Here is a 22,337-nt window from a genome sequence, read left to right as displayed (position 1 = left end):
ATACGGAAAAGTAGATGCTATTTTTATGATCCAACATGTTGGACTTTGTAATACTCCATACGAAAAGTAGTTAATAATTGCATACATTGTGTTGTTATTTCATTCTGAGTGCATGATAAGACATACATCATTCTTCACTATGTGTATACTTTATGGCATGCTTCTACCACTGACAAATCTGTACCCAGCGAAAAGAGTCTGGGTGTGTTTGGTACTTTTTTAGTTGCTTTGGAGAGTTGTGCATGTTCAGACACGGTGGTCATGCAGTAGAGTTTGGAGGCAAGCTTAGCTAGCTCAGAATTCCATTGTTCCTCCGTGTTCAGCTGTAACATCCAGAGTTTTCCAGAGTTTTTCCATCTGACTGAATTGCCCGTGGGGCATTCTGAGCAGATAGGCTAGTCTTTGCCTTTAAAGATTACTCATATAGTGTGTCTTGTGAACTAAATGTAAACGAAAGCCCTATTCAGACAAGATTAGTTTGACATGGGGAATTGGGTGAATGTAATTTTTACTGGAGCAGGTACTGTATGTGATTTTAGCTTTCTTATGTCTGGATAGATTACAACATTTTGCTTACTTACTATAAACTGACTGTAAAAAAATAAGCCCAGTTGTTTGCAAAAGTTTGGGCACCCTGGCCAAATGATTATTTTGTTGATTTTGTGAAAAAAATAAACACATCAGGTACAGCAAACTATTTAAAAGAATAACATTTTCTTCAAATGTTAATGCACAGTTACTATTTTATATTTAATGAAAGTTTTTATTAAAAAAAAAAAAAGGACACATACCATGTGTGTCACTTTATTCACCTTTCCTACTGAAACATAGCCAGTTGATCAATCTTTGTGACTGGAGCTCCTGACCCGATAATAATCTTTCCAGTTCACTTAAATCTTTTTAACTTGCATTCTTGAGCCAAACCCAAGGTCAGATGGGCCTGCTCAACATTTTATGCATGCAGTAGAGCATGATAGGATGTTAAATTGCTTGTGTAAACACTCCCTCTCCACTACAGACACTTTCTTAACATTAATTAACATACATGTCCAAATAGTACTTAAGTAAAAAAAAAAAAAGTAATGGAAAAAACATACAAATCACAGTTTTTTAAAAAAAGAAATGTGTTGATTAGAAATGTGCCTCATGTTTCTTTTGTGTTTCTATCTACCACACCTTTTCTCCTGGCACTGTGTGTGTGTGTGTGTGTGTGTGTGTGTGTGTGTGTGTGTGTGTGTGTGTATCAGTTAATGTGCTGCGGGAGGAGGAAGAGGCCCGCAATGGAAACCCAAAGCACAAGAGGAAGGTCCAGGCCATTGGCTCAGGCTCTGGTGAGATGGACGATGCCACTGAAGTTCTGGAGTCACTGCCCACTGTTCTGTACCAGGATCCAACCACTATAGGTAAAAACTTTTCCATCACATTGCACTCTTTAAAAAAAAAAAAGATTAAATCTCGAGGTAAAAAAAAACATTCTTGAAAGTGTTCTTTGGTTCCTTCCTCTTGGGGAAACCTCAAAATGCAGTGTTTAAAAAAAGTAACAATCCATAACTTGTACAACTTTGCAACACTTTGTTTCTCTTTCAGAGAATGTTTCCAAATAGGAACCTTCTTTGAAAAGTGATAGCCTTGTGAAAAGGAAGCTAAGAACAATATCCAAAAGCCCCTGAAGGAACGCTTTTCTCTAAGAGTGTTCAAACAGTCTGCTTAAGCCTCTATGAGATTTTGTGAGTAGGGACACAAAGAAAAGGACTCTCAGAAAAAAAGCAACATCAGAAAAGAAAGGACATAACCTTTTGTAATAAGATGACACTGAATTCACTGAATATTGTTGTGGATAAAAAATGTCAAAATAAACATAACTTCAAGCAGTGAGATTAATTTCTTTGTGATTTGATCCACTTTTTGTTATAGATTCAAGTTTTATATACATATATTTTATATGTAATTTAAAAAACAAAACCCAAGGCTCCATAGGACAAACACAGTGTTGTTTTTAAAGCAGTAAATTATTGAAGGTGTGGGAAAGGGTAGTATAACAGTTTCTAAAGTAAATTATAGTTACCTCCACGTCTTGCCTTGGATGAGTTACAATGTGATAAGTATCGTCTTTTAGTCCTTCCTGGGTGCTCCTCTGTTATTAGCGGTGCTTTACTACAGGAGCTACAGATGGTTTTAATGGTATCTGGTATCGCACTAAGTACACAGTAAAAGTTCTGCTGTAGCATCATATGCTCTCCTCAGAAACTGCTGGAATGGCAAGGCCAAATGGGTCACCCAAGGAAAACAACAGCTGATGAGCTGTGAAGAAAAAGCTAAAATCAGCAGTCGGTGACATCACCAACAACATTCATAGGGCAGGGGTGAAGGTATCGCAATCTACCATTCGAAGAAGACTTCATGAGCAGAAATATAGAGGCTGCACCACAAGATGCAAACCACTCATCAGCAGTAAGAATCAGAAAGCCAGATTGGGATTCAAAAAGAAATACTGAGATGAGCCACAAAAAAGTTCTGGAACCAAGATTAACCTCTACTAAAGTGATGGAAAGGCCAAAGTGAAAGAAAGGATCTGCTCCTGATCCAAAACATACAAGGTCATCTGTGAAACATGGTGGAGGTAGTGTCGTGGCTTGGGCTTGCATGGCTGCTTCTGGAACAGGCTCACTAACCTTTATTGATGATGGAACTCATGTTGGTAGCAGCAGAATTAATTGAAAAGTTTTCAGGAACATTTTGTGTGCCAATTTACAGAGAAATGTATCCAAATTGATCGTGAGGAAGTTCATCATGCAGCAAGACAATGATCTAAAACACACAGCCAACTCAACAAAGGACTTTATGGGGGATGGGGGAGGGGGTGGTCTTAGACTGGCCAAGTCAATCACCAGACCTTAACCCAATTGAGCATGCATTTCACCCCCAAAACAAAAACAACTGAAAGAGGCTGCTGTAAAAGCCTGGAAAAGCATCACAAAAGAAGACCCAAACAATTTGGTTATGCCAGTAAGTTGCAGGCTTGATGCAGTTATTGCAAGCAAGGGATATGCTACAAAATATTAAGTATTATATAATTTAATTAAAAAGGCATATCTGTTCCTATAATTTTGCTTGCCTAAAAATTGGGTGGTCTGGTACAAAAGGTTCTATGTTTATGTTGTTTAACACATCTGATAAATACCAGGAAATAAAAGCTGAAATCCTAAACTCTGATCTCATATACATCTTTTGATCTCAAACTCAAATGCCTTTGGTGTACAGCACAAACAAATGAATTGGCCTTGTCATTCCAGTAGTTTTGTAGGGGACTGTCCACCTGCAAGCAGCCTTCTGTTTTAGTATTGGGCACTGACCACACAGCTTCCAAGATTCAGCTGCTACATGGCTTTTATATGGTTTTGTACATTGAACACTTTTATGTAGTGAATGCGTGGACTGATTTAGAGCGCAGAACTGTGATATTGTATGCGTTAGTACTGTGTAACTTATATACCTTATGGTTCTATATGTTCAGAACCTCCCACTATTGCTGATCAAGAGGAACAAGAAGTCGAAAAGGTCAAAGATAAGAAAAAAAAGAAGAAAGACAAAAACCGTACAAAGACAAACGATGAGAAGGTTGATAGCAGAGGTAAACCTGCAGAGGAGGAGCACAAAGTGAGAAAAAACACCCCAGTTACAGGTAAAAGAAAAGCACAACATTGACACGGCATGAAAAATATATTCAATGTACACTTGAGAGCAAAATTTTGCATCTCCCCCTTCATGCCTCTGGGATACCACAAGTTGTTTAGAGGATGCACAGTTATAAAGAAATATTTATATAGAAGAGAATATTTATATCATATTCAGAAAGAAAAATGCAAACATTTGAATCGTTTTGTTTAATATTAGTATTAATATCGTAAGAGATAATATTTGACCTTTTTGCTTTACTTGTGATAAAGAAGGTATATTTGTAAAACCTGAAACACTAAGGCCCTGATTTACTAAAGGCTTGCATGTGTAAAAACACAGCTAGAAATAAAACATGCAAGCTGCTCTACTAACAAGGAGAAGATTGCATCTTTCACATGAGCAGAATAATGTCTTTTTTTGTCCATTTTGCATGTTTTCCTTGTTTAATATGCATTTCGATGCTTTTCTATTGAAAGGTGCAAAATATAAGGCAGTGCCAATGCAAGTCGATTCATTTCGCACTTTTGCACAATTTTGCAAAGTGATTTTCTAAGCCTAAAAGTCCACAAATTACAACATCTGGAGGGCAGGTATTAAATTTGTCCATTTCCGCAGGTTGAAGACAAAATTATACCATTTAGTTTTAGTAATTAGAATATTTATCTAAAATATGCATTAGTAAAATAATCTAAAAATTTCTTGAAAGTATTGTAATATTGCTGTAATAAATTTGGTTTATTATATCATTAGCTATTGACCATTCTTTCCAACATCCTGTATTGTGCACTGTGTTTCAAGTTCATTTCATTTTTTGGAGATTCCAAACTAACATTCAGAAAAACAAACCTCATTTAAACATCATTTCCTTCTCATACTTTGCACAGCTATTTTTGGTAAATCACCCGCAACACAACTACAATTTATATGTGCAGCGTATCTGATTGCACCTAGAAAATAGAGCTTGTTATTTTGGATCTTATTAAATCAAGGCCTGAATGTCTTTGCAATAGATTACTTTTTTTTCCAGTATGTCCTAAGGGTATACAAACAGTAGAGTCAGTATTTGTCTCACTCACTAGGCCAAGTTAAATGAGCCATGCTAGCTGTGTGTTTAAAGGGGAATTCCACAGATATGTCAAAATAACTGCTTAATTCACTTCCTGTCAAGTAAACAAAATCAAACTTGTTGAATTGTTCATTTCAACAGGTGGTAGGAAGTAGGGTCTGAAGGAATTAAAACCCCCAAAAGCCACCTGATTTCTTATACCATTACTATAAATCATATATGATGTAATTAAAAACATTGAAAGACGTGTCTAGCTTTACATTTTAAAAGAAACACTTAAAGCTCTGCACTCATTACAAAGATTGGAAAATGAAATGTCGCTATTCTATATAGTTCATGGGAACACACACACACACACACACACACACACACACACACACACACACACACACCTGGATATGGATTTATTGGGCTAATAGAATACTCGATAATGTACTTTCCATTAGTTAGATAAAGTTCTAAAATTCATTTTTAGTTCCACACCTTACCCAGGACTAACTCTGAACCTAGTAAACATATGTACTGTGCATTTTAGTGGTAATTATATGGTACAATTGTTCTGCAGATTTCTGTCATTTCTGATTAAGAATTAGCTCAGATATAGAATTATTTTTTCCTTACCTCTCATTCATACTGTATGTGTCCAGCTGGATCCTCTCCCAAGCCTTTCGAGTGCAGGGTCGGGGTGCAGGCTGATCTTGTCCTGCTGGTAGATGGCTCCTGGAGTATTGGACGCACTAACTTCAAGAAGGTGCGGGAGTTCCTGGAGGGCCTGGTCACCCCCTTCCGCATCGGCCCATATGGAGTGCAAATTGGTAAGCCAGGCCTCGTCACATTCCTTCAATGTTTGTAACATTCGTAATATGAATCTGAGTCCTTCACATTAGAATAATATGATGAACTGTTAATGTTGAATTCGGATTTGCATGGATTACATACGTTTGGATCAGGCAACGTTTCATGTTACATAATGGTTTCTTTTACTGTTGATATAACATGTTATTGTACTGATATAAGGTCTCCTTACAGTGACATGCTTGTTAGTTTAGTTCTGTTACAGTCACTTTGCAACAGTGTGGTTTGAGTGACTTGTTTCTTTTCTGAGCTGTGGACTGTTGAATAGAATAGAATAAAGTAGTGTGAATATACAAGTATATATTATATACTGTGTGCTATGTATATGCAATACAATGTACACTAAACACAATTTGCAATATTTAAATAATACAGTGCAATATACAATATAACATGCAAGTACATAATAATAAATTGCATATTAAGCCAATCAAGAGCGAGAAGAGATAAAACCCATCAATTAGACAAAGGTCAGGAAAAAAGAATCCCCTTGGTCACCAACCTTCCTGCAGAGTTCTGACATTCATGATCCTTCTGACCATGCCACTGCAAAACCCAAATTATTTGGACCACCTATGTGTTGTACTGAACTTTGCAGCTAGGGTTGATTGCTAGGAACAATTTAGACACAGGTTTATGCTGAACCCTCATGTTCTCAAGTTTTCTGTTTAACAACCTGTATTTCGTTGGAAAGAAACCCCCACAAAATACCAAATCTCACTGACATAATGTCATTACAATGCAAGTTTTCACGCACAAAACATAAAAAAGATTGGCTATTTTGATCATAGTTTAATATTGATTATATTCCTTGACATGCTTGCACAATTAGCAAAATATCATAGATAAAATGATCTTACAGTAGTAACGGTTGTTTGGTCTGGCATTATTGACAGAACCAGAGCTGATTTTCCTGCATTTCAGCACCCAGGTGTTTGTTTATTGTTGTTGTTTTTTTCCCCCATACTAAAATAAGCTGTTTTGTTGGTCATGATCATTATCTCATCCCCACTGAACCCAGTTCTGATTCCTATGTGAAGCAGTTACAAAGTACACAAATCAGATTGGCAACACATCTACCAAGAGAAGTGGTACAGTAGATTTGAAGTTGTGATGCCATGTTAAAGAGGTTGTAGAGGCAAAAAATGAATTCATGTACAAGTAAATATATTTGTATGCTTCTTAGTATTGGTTCGCACTGTGGAACTTTTTTGACTGTGACTTTTGATGGTGGCTTAGTGGTTAGCATGTTTGCCTCGCACCTTTGGGGTTGGGGGGTTTGTATCCCGCCTCTGACCTGTGCACATAGAGTCTGTAAGTTCTCCTCATGCTACAGGGGTTTCCTCCACCAGTCCACGACATGCATTGTAGGCTGATTGGTATTTCCAAATTGTCTGTAGTGTGTGAATGTGTGTGCGATTGTGTCCTGCAAAGGTTTAGAACTCTGTCCAGGCTGTCCCCGAACAAGTTCCCTGGAATAAGCTCCAGGCTCCCCGTGACCCTGTGTAGGATAAGTGGTACAGAAAATGGATAGATGGATGGATGGAAGTTCTCACACTGAAAATACAAGTACAAATTTTATGCTACAAGTTCTCAGATCAGGGTCTCAAGTTTTGCAACATAATCACCTCCATAAAAATTGCCCCTAACAGTAAAGGTGTGTTCAGGGTACCATGTGATGGACTGGTGTCCCTGATCACCATAAAACATTCACTGAATTTGATTGCATGTATACACAAATATGTCTGACCGTCTGTTTCAGCCCTGTCCCAATACAGCGGAGACCCTCGCACTGAGTGGCAGCTTAATAACTTCACATCCAAAGAGCAGCTCCTTGATGCTGTCCGAAACTTCCGATACAAGGGAGGGAACACCTTCACAGGTAAAAATGGCATCTTTAAACAGAATTAGCTCTTTGTTCTAAGAAACACTTTTAGAAGAGGCTCTGCTAACTTCAGCACTTTTTTGAAATGCCTGTTTGGTCCCGACCACTTTTTGCAAGTTCCAGCAGAAATCAGTTGAAATTATCCGGTGACTTTGAGCAAGGTGGTGTGCAGATGTGGGTGTGGCACAATTACTTTCTAATAATAGCTGTAAAATGGCTTGTCTGTTATAAAAATCTTGCATCAAGGTGGCTATGAATTAACATGGCATAAGCAGCTTTCTTTTCCTGTGAACCATGGTGTTTACCCAATAACAAGCATGGCAACATCATGAAGGTATCTTTAGAAAACTACAAACCTGATATTATGATATTTACGAATACATAGTGAAGCTCTATACTAGCTGTAGCTGCCAGTGTGTAATCACAGACTGCGGGATCTTTTTTATTCCAATGTCCCCAGTGAAGACAATATGTAGGTAATGTAAACCATATCAACTAAATTTTAAACGACTTACACAACAACCATCATTTACAGTAAAAATCCTCTACACGAGACACATTTAATACTTGTATAATAATATAATACTACACTAAAAATGCTTTAGAAACACTTGCAGTGGTGTTTCATTGATCATGCAAGGTTTTTATTTCTCCCATTCTTGGCCCCAGCACATTTCAGAGCTTTTTAAAGTTGCACTCGTGGTCACATTGTTAAGCGTTTGTGTCCCAGGTCAGGCTCTCATTCATGTCCTGGAGGAGAATTTGAAGGAAGAGGTCGGGGCCAGGTCAGATACCCCACAATTTCTGCTGCTTTTGACAGACGGTAAATCTCAGGATGATGCCATTGCTGCAGCCAGTAGGCTGAAGAACGCAGGAGTTGAGATCATCGCTGTGGGTGAGACTGTGGTTTATTGTTTGTTTGTTTTTTTACTTTCCTAAAATAGTTTAATGAATGATAACGGGTTCTTGTGTGATTTGATTTGTTTTAGTGCAGCTTTGTAAGTAGTCAGCGTCTGTTCCTCCCCCACTCTCTCTGTATCTCTCTCTCTGTATCTCTCTGTATCTCTCTCTCTCTCTTTCTCTCTTTGTTCCTTAACTGTGCAAAACTAGTGACAATGTTTGAAAAATGACAGGAGTGGTGCAGGATTTTGGGAGGGGTGTTCACACCAGCACTTTTCATTTATGGACCTAAATACAATGAATACATGACTAGGAAGGATGTCCATGTCCTATTGAATTTATTATTTGGAGAGGCAAATCTGGCAGTATGGCTCTCAAGAAAGGGGATATTAACTGGAAAAGAGTCATCTGAAGTTGTTCCAGTTTACCGGATTAATAAAATCGCACGTAAAAGTAGAACATGCTTAATATCAGCTGGTTGGGGAATAAAGGGGTGCATTTGTGACATTGATTATGAGGACCTTCTGCAGTTAAAGGTTTGAGAACTAAATGGAAATGTTTTTTCCAAAAGGATTTGTTTTTGTTTATTTTTTTTTTGTCTTTATTTTGTTGCTGTTTTTGTCTGAGGTATTTTTTCTTTCTTTTCTGTGGTTCGTCTTCCTACTTAACTTATTTTTTGTACATTATATATAAGTACTATTTTTAGTCTTTGGTAATAAAGAGACCTAAAAAGTCTCTCTTTCTTTCTCTCTCTCACTCACACACACACACACACACACACACACACACACACACACACACACACACACACACACACACACACACACATAGGTGTAAAGAATGCGGATGAGGCCGAGCTGAAGCAGGTAGCGTCTGAGCCTCTGGAGCTGAATGTGTACAACGTGAACGATTTCCCTCTGCTCAGTAAACTGGTTGGTCGACTGGTGCGCATCCTGTGTGGGAAAATGGAGGAGCGCAGCAAAACAAGTGAGTTTATTACAGACACAATGACATTTACTGTTCCTGTATTTATAAAAAATATCGTATTTAATTTCTTGTCACCACTATACTCTCCAGTAATTTTGGCACCCTTGCTAAATATGAGCAGAGAAGGCTGTGAAAATTTTTCTTTATTGTTTAACATTTTGATCTTTTGTTAAATAAATAAATAAATAAGTGTGTGTGTGTGTGTGTGTGTGTATGTTAAATATAGGTGTGCAACAATTATTGGCACCCCTACTAATTCATATGAGAAAAATACATTTGAATATATTCCCATTGATATTCTACATTTTTTTAGTACACCTGGGTGACTAGGAACATGAAATTATTCAACCATGACTTTGTTGAACTTCACAAAAGGTTGTTGAGCTTCACGAAATGGGAAGTGGCTATAAGAATATAACACAAGCATTGAAAATGCCCATTTCCATCATCAGGGCAATAATTCAGAAGTTCCAGTCAACTTGGAATTGGACGTGTGTCTATATTGTCTCAATGCACTGTGAAGAGGTGTTCGAGTTGCCAAAAAATCTCCAAGGATCACAGCTTGAGAATTGCAAAAGGTAGTTGCATCTTGGGGTCATAAAGTCTCCAAAACTACAATCCGAAGTCATCTACATCACCACAAGTTGTTTGGAGTTGTTTGGAAGGGTTTCAAGAAAAAAAGCCTCTACACTCATCCAAAAACAAACTCAAGCATCTACAGATGAAACCAAAATAGAGCTTTCTGGAAATAAACACCAGAGGTGGTTTTGGCGCACACAGAGAGGTAGCCATATGGAAAAGTACCTCATGCCCACGGTTAAATATGGTGGAGGCTCTTTAATGTTTTGGGGCTGTTTTTCTGCCAGAGGACCTGGACATTTTGTTAGGATACATGGCATCATGTATCCATGGCATGGCATAATGTATCTATCAAATATCCACAGATATTAAATGAAAACCTAACTGTCTCTGCCAGAAAGCTTAAAATGGGCCATGGTTGGATCTTTCAGCAGGACAATGATCCAAAACATACAGCAAAATCAACAAATGGTTTACTGACCACAAAATCAAGGTTCTGCCATTGCCATCCCAGTCCCCTGACTTGAAACCCATAGAAAACCTGTGATGAACTGAAGAGGAGAGTCCACCAGCGTGGACCTCGAAATTTGAAGGATCTGGAGAGATTTTGTTTGGAGGAATGGTCTCAGATCCCTTGCCATTTATTCTCCAACCTCATCAGGCATTATAGGAGTCTCAGATCTGTTCTCTTGGCAAAGAAAGGTAACACAAAGTATTGACTAAAAGGGTGTCAAAAATTGTTGCACACCTATATTTAACAAAGATTATTTTTTTTGCATAAACCTGTGTTTTGTTTGAATTGCTTGATATCCATGAGAGTGTTTTGTGATTTTTTTTTTTAAACAAGAGATCAAAAGGTTAAACAATAAAGACAATTTGTCACAGCCTTCTTTGCTCATATTTACCAAGGGTGCCAATATTAGTGGAGGACACTGTATCTGCAGAATACTATGTCATAGTATGTTATGTTTACATTCATAGCATTTTTTTATTATATTGTTATTCATTTGAACTCCCTGACATATCTGACACTTCCACACTAGAACTGTGTACTGGTCAGCGTTACACTGTCTCTTCGGTACATATTGTCCTGTTTTAGTAGTTACTGAACCGCCTTGTGGTGTTTGCAAATGTTTGCACGTTCACTTTATTGAACTTCATAAGCTCTTTATACTGTAATCTTGCTGTTTACTTCTTTTGGTAATTGAGGAACTGAGCATAGGTAAGGGAATCAGCACTTTCCCCAGTCCTGCTTTTGACTTCCAAAAACATGCCCATATCATTGAGGGTCTGCAATACTGCAACTCCACAATGGCTCAGAGACACCTAGCAGCTCACGGACATGTGCTGAGATCGCCTTTATATGTTCAAAGTCAGTGATTCCTAATCGTGGCAAATAACGGCGGTTTACATAAACCAGATTTCTGCCTGTGATGAAATTCTCAGTAAAGCATGCCGTGTATTGGGGAAATCCTAGTGAGTCTATCCACTTCGCCACATCCTGACAGCTCCATTGAAGGAACGCACATTCACTTTATGTAGAAATGTGTAGGTCTTATTTAGTTCTGTGTCTTCTCGTGTATTTCTGTGTTGCTCCATAATCTTGGAGGAACGTTGTTTCGTCTGTATATGGCTGAAATGACAATAAAGCCATTTGACTTGTCTTGACTTGATTTAGAGATGTATCATTGTTATTTTTATTAAACACTAACTAAATATTTATTGACAGTAATTTGAAGTGACTTGAAGTGCAACGACCATTCAGCACAAGGTGGCCTCTCTACAATTGTCAGAATTTGTTCTTGCATTTATTTGAATTTTCAGTTACAAAACAGCATGCTGCCAATTTCTGCCAAAATCACTCACTTGATCTTCTAAATTATGGCAAAGAAATGGCTCCTTAGTTTCCATACATACTGTAAATACACATGCAAAACACAAGCTTGTATGGCACAACCATATTTTAATTATCTGTGCATATTCTTAGTGAATCAGCAACAAAATTGGCCATGCTCAGCCAAATTGGCAGTTAACTTAGATAATTATTCAAACACACATATTTGGTGTTTTTCGGAGCTATCGTCCTCGTAGTCAGTACAAATTAGTAGTACTCTACTGTAGACCTACACTGATTGACACATGTGTTTGTGTGTGTGTGTGTTTGGAGCAGGACGTGCGCATCCCACTGAAGACCCAGGCCTGTCCTACCCGAGTCCCACAGACTTGCGATACTCTGAGCTTGGTCCCAAGGAGGTGCGTTTGAGCTGGACAGGTCCGGGCAGAGTGGTGCAGCAGTACAGGGTGGTGTTCCACAGCAGTGAGGGACAGAGTCCACAGGAGGTGAGCCTGACTTTTAACCTACAGCTACGACAGAATCTACTGCTCAGGAGGCTCACAGCCCAGTTTTGCTCTAGCACATGGGTATTCAAGTAAAATGAGTAAATTTCCAGTTGAATTACATTCCTTGTTTACCAAGGTCTGGATAAGTCCACTAAAATGTTTTGCTGGGTTTGCATCTGGACCGCAGTCCAGTTAGTGACCTCCTGCTCTAGCTTTACACTGTACAAGTGTGACAGTATACTGAGATGATCTGAAATATCTAATACTTAACCATAATGGTATACTGTTTTTTTTTTTGTTAGCATGTTTGCTTCACACCTCCAGGGTTGAGGGTTGATTCCCACCTCTTCCCTGTGTGCACAGAGCTTGCATGTTCTTCCTGTGCTTCAGGGGTTTATTCTGGGTACTCTGGTTTCCTCCATCAGTCCAGACATGCATTGTAGGCAGATTGGCATCTCCAGAATTATCCGTAGTGTGTGAATGTGTGTGTGATTGTGCCCTGCAATGAGTTGGCACCCCATCCAGGGTCTCCCCCGGCTTGTGCCCCGAGTCCACTGGGATAGGCTCCAGGCTCCCCGTGACCCTGTGTAGGATAGGCGTTACAGAAATGGATGGATGGATGGGTAAAATTTACTTTTTAATTACAGTCAAAACAATATGTAAACATTATTTTAATAAACTGCTGAAGGCTAAGAGGACAACACTTAACAAGCTATTTAAACAACATTCCTGCAGTTACTCTAATCAATTAATTTAAACTTACCCTGCCACTACAGAGTTACGTCATTAAATATCATAATTTTTGAATAGGTATAATTGTGAGCAGAAATTAGGAGTACACCAAAACAACTGAGATCCTAAGCTATGTTCCATGCTCCCGAGTGCTGTGTTTTTGCAGGTGGTGGTGAAGGGGTCAAACTCCACAGTGATGCTCACTGGACTGTCGTCACAGACACAGTACCACGTGTCGATCTTTCCTGTATATGAGGACAATGTGGGCTCTCCTCTGAGAGGCATCTTCACTACATGTGAGCGTCTATGTAAAAACAACAACAACACCACAAAATTATTATTAACCTGAAACAGAGAATAGTTGACCAAATTTCCTCTTCCCACCTCTTGCATCACCTCTTCTTTCCTCTCTTCTCCACAGCAATGCTGGCCATGCCTGAGTCTCTGGAGGTCACTGCATCCTCTCCCAGCGGTCTCCGGGTGCGCTGGAGGCCTGCTCATGGAGCTACTCAGTACATGGCCCTCTATTCAGCTCTCGCTGATGGAGAGCCTGATGATGCTCAAGAGGTGAGTCAGGGTACAGCTGTATGCTAATATTTATGGTAACATTGTATTATTTATCATTTGACATCTCTACTTTAAGAAAACGTACAATATATACACTATTTTATCAAAATGACATAGAAATGTTCATACACTATAAGGCCAAAGGTTTGTGGACACCCAATCATCACACCCATATGTGATCCTTCCTCAAACAGTTGCCACAAAGTTGTAAACAGACCATTTTCTAGAATATCTTTGTATGCTGAACCGTTAAGATTAAGATTCACTGGAACTAAAGGGGCCCAAACTTGTTCCATCCATGACAGTGCACTTGTGCACAAAGCAAAGTCCATGAAGGCATGGTTTGGCATGGTTGATATGGAAGAACTCGAGTGACCTGCACAGAGCCCTGACGTCAACCCCACTGGAATTGGAACGTCGACTATACACCAGGTCTTCTCATTTAACATAAGTGCCTGACCTCACTAATACTCTTGTGTCTGAATAAGCACAAACCTTTATAGCCACTCTCCAAAATCTATTTCTATTTCCAAAAATCTATTTCCAAAAATTCTGGAAAGCCCAGAAGAGCGGAGGCTGTTATAACAGCACAAAGGGGGCCGACTCCATATTAATGCCCGTGGTTTTGGAATGGGTGTTTATGGGTGTCAGGTGTCCACATACTTTTGGCCATATAGTGTGTTTCTAACCCTACTCTAAGCTACTTTCTAACATTGCCTTGGCTGTCTGCCTGCAAAGATCATTGTTGGTTGAGGAGCCAGTTTAACAAACCCAACACTCTAAAACACACTCTGTGTACATTATGCTTGAATAAACAGTGATTAGTTGAGCGAAGAGATGGTGGACAGGCTTGTGTTTAAATGCCATAAGTGATTTGTATATTACGTCACAAATGTGTAGACAGGTAGGGCGTATTTCAGTGGAACTGGAGTAAAATATTTAAATACAAATTTCTCTCTTTTCACTTTTGATTTTGGGAATAACCCCTCATCGGCATAGTTGTGTGAATGAAGCTCAGAGCACTATTGTGAATGTGTGAGGGTTTATTTTTGAGATGTATGAAGTGCAGCTGTATTTCTGTGTGGCAGGTGAAATTTAGAGCTGATGAGACTGATGTAGAGCTGCGAGACCTGATGCCTTCTACAGACTACTCAGTCACTGTGTACGCTTTGTATGAAGATGAGCCAAGTGATCCTGTCACCGCTATCGCTACCACATGTAAATGCTTCTGCGCTTTATATATATCAACATAAACCATCCAAAGTGCACAATGTTTGCTTAGAGATGTACTTTTACTCTATTTCTCTATTCTCTCTCTGCAGTTCCACTACCATCTCCTCTCAGTCTGCAGTTCCCAATGGTCAGTCACAGCACTCTTAAGGTCACATGGGTTCCTGGGGCAGTTGATGTTCCTGCCCATCGTGTCACCTACAGCACAAATCATGGGAGTGATGTCAAACAGGTGGAGGAAGAAAGCTTTTCACATCAAAGCTTTTTAGGTTGATTGAGATTCTTAGAGTATGTTCAGACAGCAGAGAAAATCTGATAAATTTTTTTACATCCCCATTGCCATAGTATATATGTGAAGAAATAGATTTGATTTAATTTCAATTATTTGCTTTTCATGTCCTCAACCTTGTTGGAAAACTTACCCAGTATAATGTAAACCTGGCAACCCTACCGGTGCTGTGTTTTCCCATAATGCATACTCTGTGAGGGTGGGGCAAATTAGCATATGAACTAAATATTTATGTCAGCATATAAAATTTATATTTAACATTTAATTAGTTACAGTTACATTTATATAGTGCTTTTCTAGACACTCAAAGCGCTTTACATAGTGGAGGCGGGGGGGCTGGTACTGACCAGGCTCAACCCTGCTTAGCTTCTGTGGAAAACCAGGCGAGAACTGCAGGGTGATATGGCTCTGGAGAGAAAAGAATATTCAGAGTTTGACATTTGGCATCCCACACTACAGCAGGGGTGTCAGTCTCATTTCATGTAGCAGACACATTAAACTTAGTCCAAGGTCAAGTTGACTGGACAAAAAACCTAATTTATTAGCATTTATCTGAAAGGTACATTATTATTTTGTTTTCATATTTGTGATTTTGTTTAACACTTCTCGACCACCATAAGAAATGCTTTGAACATGTATCACACACAGTACAGACTTTCAAAATTATGGTTTTATCATACAGTGCTTTTGCCGTCCGCCTTGAACTTTCTCATTTTGTTGAGTTACAACCTGGAACTGAAATGGACTTAATTGTGATTATATCTGAGATTGTTAGCTTGTACATTTTGTCATTAGCTCAATTTATGGCCCTGAGTTTATTGCTTTATTTTGTCCTCTTCTGAAATAACAGAAACTTGCTCTTTTTTCGAATCATTTACAGTGAGGGAAAAAAGTATTTGATCCCCTGCTGATTTTGTATGTTTACCCACTGACAAAGAAATGATCATTCTATAACTTTAATGGTAAATTTTTATACAGTGAGAGACAGAATAACAACAAAAAAATCCAGAAAAATGCACATCAAAAATGTTATAAATTGATTTGCATTTTAATGAGGGAAATAAGTATTTGACCCCTCTGCAAAACATGACTTAGTACTTGGTTTAAAAACCCTTGTTGGCAATCACAGAGGTCAGACGTTTCTTGTAGTTGGCCACCAGGTTTGCACACATCTCAGGAGGGATTTTGTCCCACTCCTCTTTGCAGATCTTCTCCAAATCATTAAGGTTTCGAGGCTGACGTTTGGCAACTTGAACCTTCAGCTCTCTCCACAGATTTTCTATGGGATTAAGGTCTGGAGACTGCCTAGGTCACTCCAGGACCTTAATGTGCTTCTTCTTGAGCCACTCCTTTGTTGCCTTGGCCATGTGTTTTGGGTCATCGTCATGCTGGAATACCCATCCACGACCCATTTTCAACGCCCTGGCTGAGGGAAGGAGGTTCTCACCCAAGATTTGACGGTACATGGCCCCGTCCATCGTCCCTTTGATGCGGTGAAGTTGTCCTGTCCCCTTAGCAGAAAAAAAAAACCCAAAGCATAATGTTTCCACCTCCATGTTTGACGGTGGGGATGGTGTTCCAGGGGTCATAGGCAGCATTCCTCCTCCTCCAAACACGGCGAGTTGAGTTGATGCCAAAGAGCTCCATTTTGGTCTCATCTGACCTCAACGCTTTCACCCAGTTGTCCTCAGAATCATTCAGATGTTCATTGGCAAACTTCAGACGGGCATGTATATGTGTTTTCTTGAGCAGCGGACCTTGCGCGCGCTGCAGGATTTCAGTCCTTCACGGCGTAGTGTGTTACCAATTGTTTTCTTGGTGACTATGGTCCCAGCTGCCTTGAGATCATTGACAAGATCCTCCCGTGTAGTTCTGGGCTGATTCCTCACTGTTCTCATAATCAATGCAACTCCACGAGGTGAGATCTTGCATGGAGCCCAAGGCCGAGGGAGATTGACAGTTCTTTTGTGCTTCTTCCATTTGCGAATAATCGCACCAACTGTTGTCCCCTTCTCACCAAGCTGCTTGGCAATGGTCTTGTAGCCCATTCCAGACTTGTGTAGGTCTACAGTCTTGTCCCTGACATCCTTGGAGAGCTCTTTGGTCTTGGCCATGGTGGAGAGTTTGGAATATGACTGATTGATTGCTTCTGTGGACAGGTGTCTTTTATACAGGTAACAAACTGATATTAGGAGCACTCCCTTTAAGAGTGTGCTCCTAATCTCAGCTCGTTACCCATATAAAAGACACCTGGGAGCCAGAAATGTTTCTGATTGAGAGGGGGTCAAATACTTTTTTCCCTCATTAAAATGCAAATTAATTTATAAAATTTTTGACATGCGTTTTTCTGGATTTTTTTGTTGTTATTCTGTCTCTCACTGTTCAAATACAACTACCATTAAAATTATAGACTGATCATTTCTTTGTCAGTGGGCAAACGTACAAAATCAGCAGGGGATCAAATACTTTTTTCCCTCACTGTACTTTGGATACAATATGATTTTAATTTAATATGATTCTAAATTCATTTGCTTGGCCAGATTATCCACCTTATCGGACAGTTCCACGGACTGTATGTTTCACACCCCTGCGTTACATACTCTGGGGAACAGGGAGTAATCGAAAAGTGTAGTTGTTCAGAACTCAGGGGAGGGAAACCTCTGCTGATGGGGAGGTGTAATATTCCAGGCTGATCTTCTTACAAATTTCATCAACAGGCACTACATACTGAATGATGAAAAGAAACAACATATGAAATAAGTCAAACTGACTCAAACTGATGAGTAAACTCATGTCCAGAAATTGTTTACCTGCCATAATGTAACTTCTCCACTGCAAAATGGCTATTTTGAGACTTCTATTTTGGGGTTCATAGACACCAAGCCAAAAGGTCTATTTCTGGACTCCTGATTATAACATTTCCTGTCCCTCTCATCATGTTTTATTCTCTCTCTCAGGTGGAGGTGGCAGGTGTGAACACAGTCTTACTGCAGAATCTGTCCTCTCTGTCAAAGTATCTGGTGTCTGTGCAGTCTCTCTATTTAAAAGGCCTCTCTACTCCCCTCACTGGTAACATCACTACATGTAAGTCACATGCTTGCTTTGTCGTTTTTGTAGACTTGATTTAAGCATCATACAGTACAATCGTCCTCTTAGCTCTGTCTTTGTTGAACCAGTCTTGACTACAAGTCTTTTTCTCCATCACATTCTCAGTAAGGGTGCCTGCTCCGTCTGAGCTTCGGGTCACTAACTACTCTGAGAACACTCTAACAGTACGCTGGGAGCCGGCTGCGGACGACGTGACCTCCTACCTGATTAAATGGATCTCTCTGAGTGGAGGAGACCTGAGGCAGGTCAGTGTGAGCTGTCATCATTGTGTTGAGCTTGTGTGAGATGCTGTAATAATTACTGATCATTAATTACAGGTTGAGTTGCTTATACTGTGAATATGTGATGGGTTTTGGAGAATATAAAAAGGTTTTTGTTTCTTCCATTGTTTAAGCTGAAAGTGAATGGAGAGAGTGAAGGAGCCACACTGGAGGGGGTTGAGGATGATAAAGAATATCAGATCTCACTATCTGCCCTCTATGCTGATGGAGCACAAAGTGAGGCTGTGGCTATAAGATACAGCACCTGTGAGTATATATCACATATGATAAGCATTATTAAGCATTATTAAGCATTATTAAGATTGTCTCCTACTGTAATAAAACGACATTGTTAAAACATTTTTGTTGGTTTATTTGTATTGCCTCAGTGTTTGGGGGAGGTCCCACTAGTGTGTCCATCTCTGAAGAGACTGCAGTCAGTATGCTGGTCAGCTGGGTTCCTCCTAATGCTCATGTGCTGCAGTACCACGTATCCTACACTCCTTTAACTGGAGATGCACGGGAGAACAAAGTGAGTGTTCCATGAGAATGATATAAAACATGTTCCTTTCTTTCAATAAGAATGATGCTCTTCATGCTCTTTTTTTAAATTTAAGTTTGTTTACAAATGTCTAAGTGACTACAGTAACTCTATGGTGTATAACTTATTGGTGTACAAGCCCTCTTAAGGATATTGATGGCAGCACACAGACTCACTACTGAATAATATACTTTATACATACATCTTACATAGGCGCTTGTGGTGTATCATGGGTAATGTAGTCTTGGGGACTTTTCTTGTAGGTGTTGTTGCCAGGCAGTGAAAGAAGAGTCCTTCTGCAGTCTCTTTTCCCTGACACTCGGTACAGCGTGCTGGTTACTGCTGAGTACCGCAACAGAGAGGGAGGCAGTGCCTCCGCACAGGGCAAAACCAGTCAGTCTCTTTCTATCTTTCTGTCTGTACACACATACAGTACATTCATAAACATACTGTATACCCACCCGTATACACACATCTTGTATTTTTTCCCCATATATCCAGCCAGTCTACGTGTGAGCAGTGTGAGCGTGGTTCGGTCTGATCATTCAAGTATCTGTGTGTCCTGGAGGCCAGTAGCAGCAATCACTGCATACCACATAGTCATCCAGGCCCTCAGAGGTACCAGTACCAACCTGTTTATGTGATATACTATTTATACACTTACCCACACCAAGAGTCATCAATGTATCCATATACAGGTTACTCCTAGCCTGAGAGTGTCTTTTGTACACTTTTCTGGCCAAAAGCTTCAGACTCATGAAGGTCGCAGTTTGAGCTCTGCACCTCCATGTATATGCACCCATTTCATTCTGGCAGTGTAATTTCGTTTGAAGCAGTTAACAGTCTTGTCATCTGCCAGGACAGTCAAATGGCCTGTTTCTGTGAATGTATGCAGTTCTTGGCTGGGAAACAGCTTTTTAAAAAAAAAGTAGAATTCCTTATTTGATTTAGGGGAATGGAACAACATAAAAGACAGAACTGTCCAGTCTCTGTGTTCATCAAAATAACAAGCTAGAACAGCGTCTTAATTTAGAGTTAGTTAGAAAGTGTCACTATAATGTGCACCGTTGCAAATCTGCTATAGCCACCAAAATGGACCACTTTAAGCTTTGTATATCAATGGTAGAAATCACATTTTGACGGAAATTAAATTGTGGAGATGATTATACATTTATTCTCATTTTTTATCTATAGAAAAAATGTACATGTTAGTTTGCTCTCTTTGTCTGGGTTTGCTTGGGCACAGATAAGCAGATAAAGGAGGAAACGGTCAAATCAACTAGCAGCAGTCACTGTTTCAATGAGCTACAGCCAGAGACGGTGTATCGGATAAGCGTGCACTCCCGCCTAGGAACAGTAGAGAGCACTGCTGTCACTATTCTCCATCCCACAGGTGAGACTCTCATTCAGCCCTAAAAATAACTCTCGCACTTCCAAATATATGCTTGAGTCATTACCAGAATACCGGCATGTGCTTCTTTTTCAGCTGCAGCACCATTAAGAGCACACGTCCCTCCAAGACTACATCCCATACAAAAGGAAAGTGAGTATCACAGCAGGCATCCCATCCAAGTTTTATTCCCTCGTCATGCCCAGTGTTCCCGGGAGAGGATACGATTCCACCATGACCCCGACCTGGATAAAGCGGTTACTGAAGATGCAGAAATGATTCAGCGAATGAACAATTGTAATCTCCTGCGTTGTGTTTTCTTTTACAGTGTGTCCTGAGATGACTATCAGGAATAGTGTGATTAAAGGTAAACACCTGCTCATCTTTTAAGTTGGCATGGTAATTAAGAATGATAATCAACGCACTGGCATTGTTCCCAGAAAAATGATGGGTGGGTATGTGTTGCAGGCTTTAACATGATGGAGGCATTTGGTCTGACTCAGAGAGCCCACTCCACTGTGGAGGGTGTTTCAGTGGAGCCTTTTATCTTCAGCACTATTCCCAGCTACACCCTCTACAGAGACGTACAGCTGACCCAAAGCACAGGGTGAGTTTTTACAAACATTTCCCAAGTGTAAATCAGCTATGCAAATGATGTTTTGCATTGTGCAAATCATTGTGTTTTTTTTTCTTTGGCTTATATTACAGCTTTATCCATCCAGCAGGCTTTTCTCCAGAGCACACAATCAGTTTGGCCTTCCGCCTGCTGCAAGACTCGCCCAAGGAGCCCTTTGCTCTTTGGCAGCTCACTGACAACGATTTCCAGCCCAAAATGGGAGTGGTGCTGGACCGTGAGTACAGGGCTGCATGAAACGATACGGGTGCATGCTTCAGAAATGATGAAAGCATCCAAACTTGTGAGAATGATCCACTTTCAGCTGTGTTTCATCATACTGTAACATCACGCAAACTTGGAAATAGAAGTGATATAACCCCACATAGATTTAGGTATACAGTAACCAGACAAGTTAACTAGGGATACTTCAGGGGCACAAAGTCATTGTTTGATTAATTAATCAGCCCCTCCATCTTTCTGTAATTGTTGGGACAGAAATACTTTGCAGCTTTTTCTTGCTGTGCGTGATACCAAATTTAGTCCCTCACGGATTTCACGATTGCGGGAATTAACGCAAAACCAAGCACACTCCGCAATTTTCAGAGAAGTCTGCGATTTTTCAAAATTTCTGCAGATTTTCCCCAAATTTGGGCCAAGATGTCACCACAGCGTGTATTCAGTCAAAGCCCCTTTCGATTCACATGCATGGAACATGAGTACAGCTTAAACAATCAAAAAGACCATGCAAAACGATTTTGTGCAGTTGCAATTTCGCCAATTCAAGTAGTCTGCTGCAAAAAATCACCCAAAAAAAACTCCACAAATTGCATCGCAAATTTTTCGGGAAAAAAAAAAAAGTTAGGCACAACACTCACAAAAAACCTCTGATCCTAGGTGTTAGAGATATTTGGAAAATGATGTTCCAGAGGAAGAAACTTGCCCTGTCATAAACACGAATTTGGAATAGATTGTTAATGATTTAGTTATTTTTAAAAAATTTAAAAAGGAAGGGTTAGTAGTATGGAAGTTCTTATTTCTCCCGATATGCAAGTGAAAGAGAATGGATTCTTTCTGATATTCACACAGGCACAAATAATTTTAAAGATATGAAAATATGATGCTGTCATTTTGAAGATATGAAGTGTTTATATGAAGAACATTTAAGACCTAAGCAAACTATTCTGGGTAGACGTCCTATGTTGACAGTATCTATTCCACTGCCCCGCCTCACCACAGGTGTGAAAGTTGAAAATTGCTTATTACACTCTTTTCTTTGAATAAATGCCTTAAAGAATGGTGCTTCCTTAATAAAAT

The 22,337-nt window shown here is 39.6% G+C and overlaps 1 protein-coding gene across 2 annotated transcripts in view; it reads left to right on the top strand.

Moving 5' to 3' along the window:
• Window positions 1-22,337, top strand: part of LOC108275935 (collagen alpha-1(XIV) chain) — a 39,505-nt gene that overhangs the window by 9,319 nt on the left and 7,849 nt on the right. For both annotated transcript variants that reach the window (XM_017487099.3, XM_017487098.3), the window contains 22 exons: window positions 1,248-1,403; window positions 3,515-3,682; window positions 5,392-5,559; window positions 7,362-7,481; window positions 8,215-8,379; window positions 9,216-9,371; window positions 12,121-12,290; window positions 13,189-13,318; window positions 13,444-13,589; window positions 14,678-14,807; window positions 14,912-15,051; window positions 18,066-18,192; window positions 18,322-18,461; window positions 18,611-18,743; window positions 18,866-19,008; window positions 19,281-19,410; window positions 19,519-19,635; window positions 20,264-20,410; window positions 20,504-20,560; window positions 20,736-20,774; window positions 20,876-21,014; window positions 21,116-21,258. In XM_017487099.3, the coding sequence (XP_017342588.2) occupies window positions 1,248-1,403; window positions 3,515-3,682; window positions 5,392-5,559; window positions 7,362-7,481; window positions 8,215-8,379; window positions 9,216-9,371; window positions 12,121-12,290; window positions 13,189-13,318; window positions 13,444-13,589; window positions 14,678-14,807; window positions 14,912-15,051; window positions 18,066-18,192; window positions 18,322-18,461; window positions 18,611-18,743; window positions 18,866-19,008; window positions 19,281-19,410; window positions 19,519-19,635; window positions 20,264-20,410; window positions 20,504-20,560; window positions 20,736-20,774; window positions 20,876-21,014; window positions 21,116-21,258 (2,964 nt within the window). The remainder of the gene's footprint in view (window positions 1-1,247; window positions 1,404-3,514; window positions 3,683-5,391; window positions 5,560-7,361; window positions 7,482-8,214; window positions 8,380-9,215; window positions 9,372-12,120; window positions 12,291-13,188; window positions 13,319-13,443; window positions 13,590-14,677; window positions 14,808-14,911; window positions 15,052-18,065; window positions 18,193-18,321; window positions 18,462-18,610; window positions 18,744-18,865; window positions 19,009-19,280; window positions 19,411-19,518; window positions 19,636-20,263; window positions 20,411-20,503; window positions 20,561-20,735; window positions 20,775-20,875; window positions 21,015-21,115; window positions 21,259-22,337) is intronic.

Source organism: Ictalurus punctatus, chromosome 15 (genome assembly GCF_001660625.3).
Source record: "Ictalurus punctatus breed USDA103 chromosome 15, Coco_2.0, whole genome shotgun sequence".
NCBI classification, from domain to species: domain Eukaryota; kingdom Metazoa; phylum Chordata; class Actinopteri; order Siluriformes; family Ictaluridae; genus Ictalurus; species Ictalurus punctatus.
This window is presented reverse-complemented; position numbering and strand designations above follow the sequence as displayed.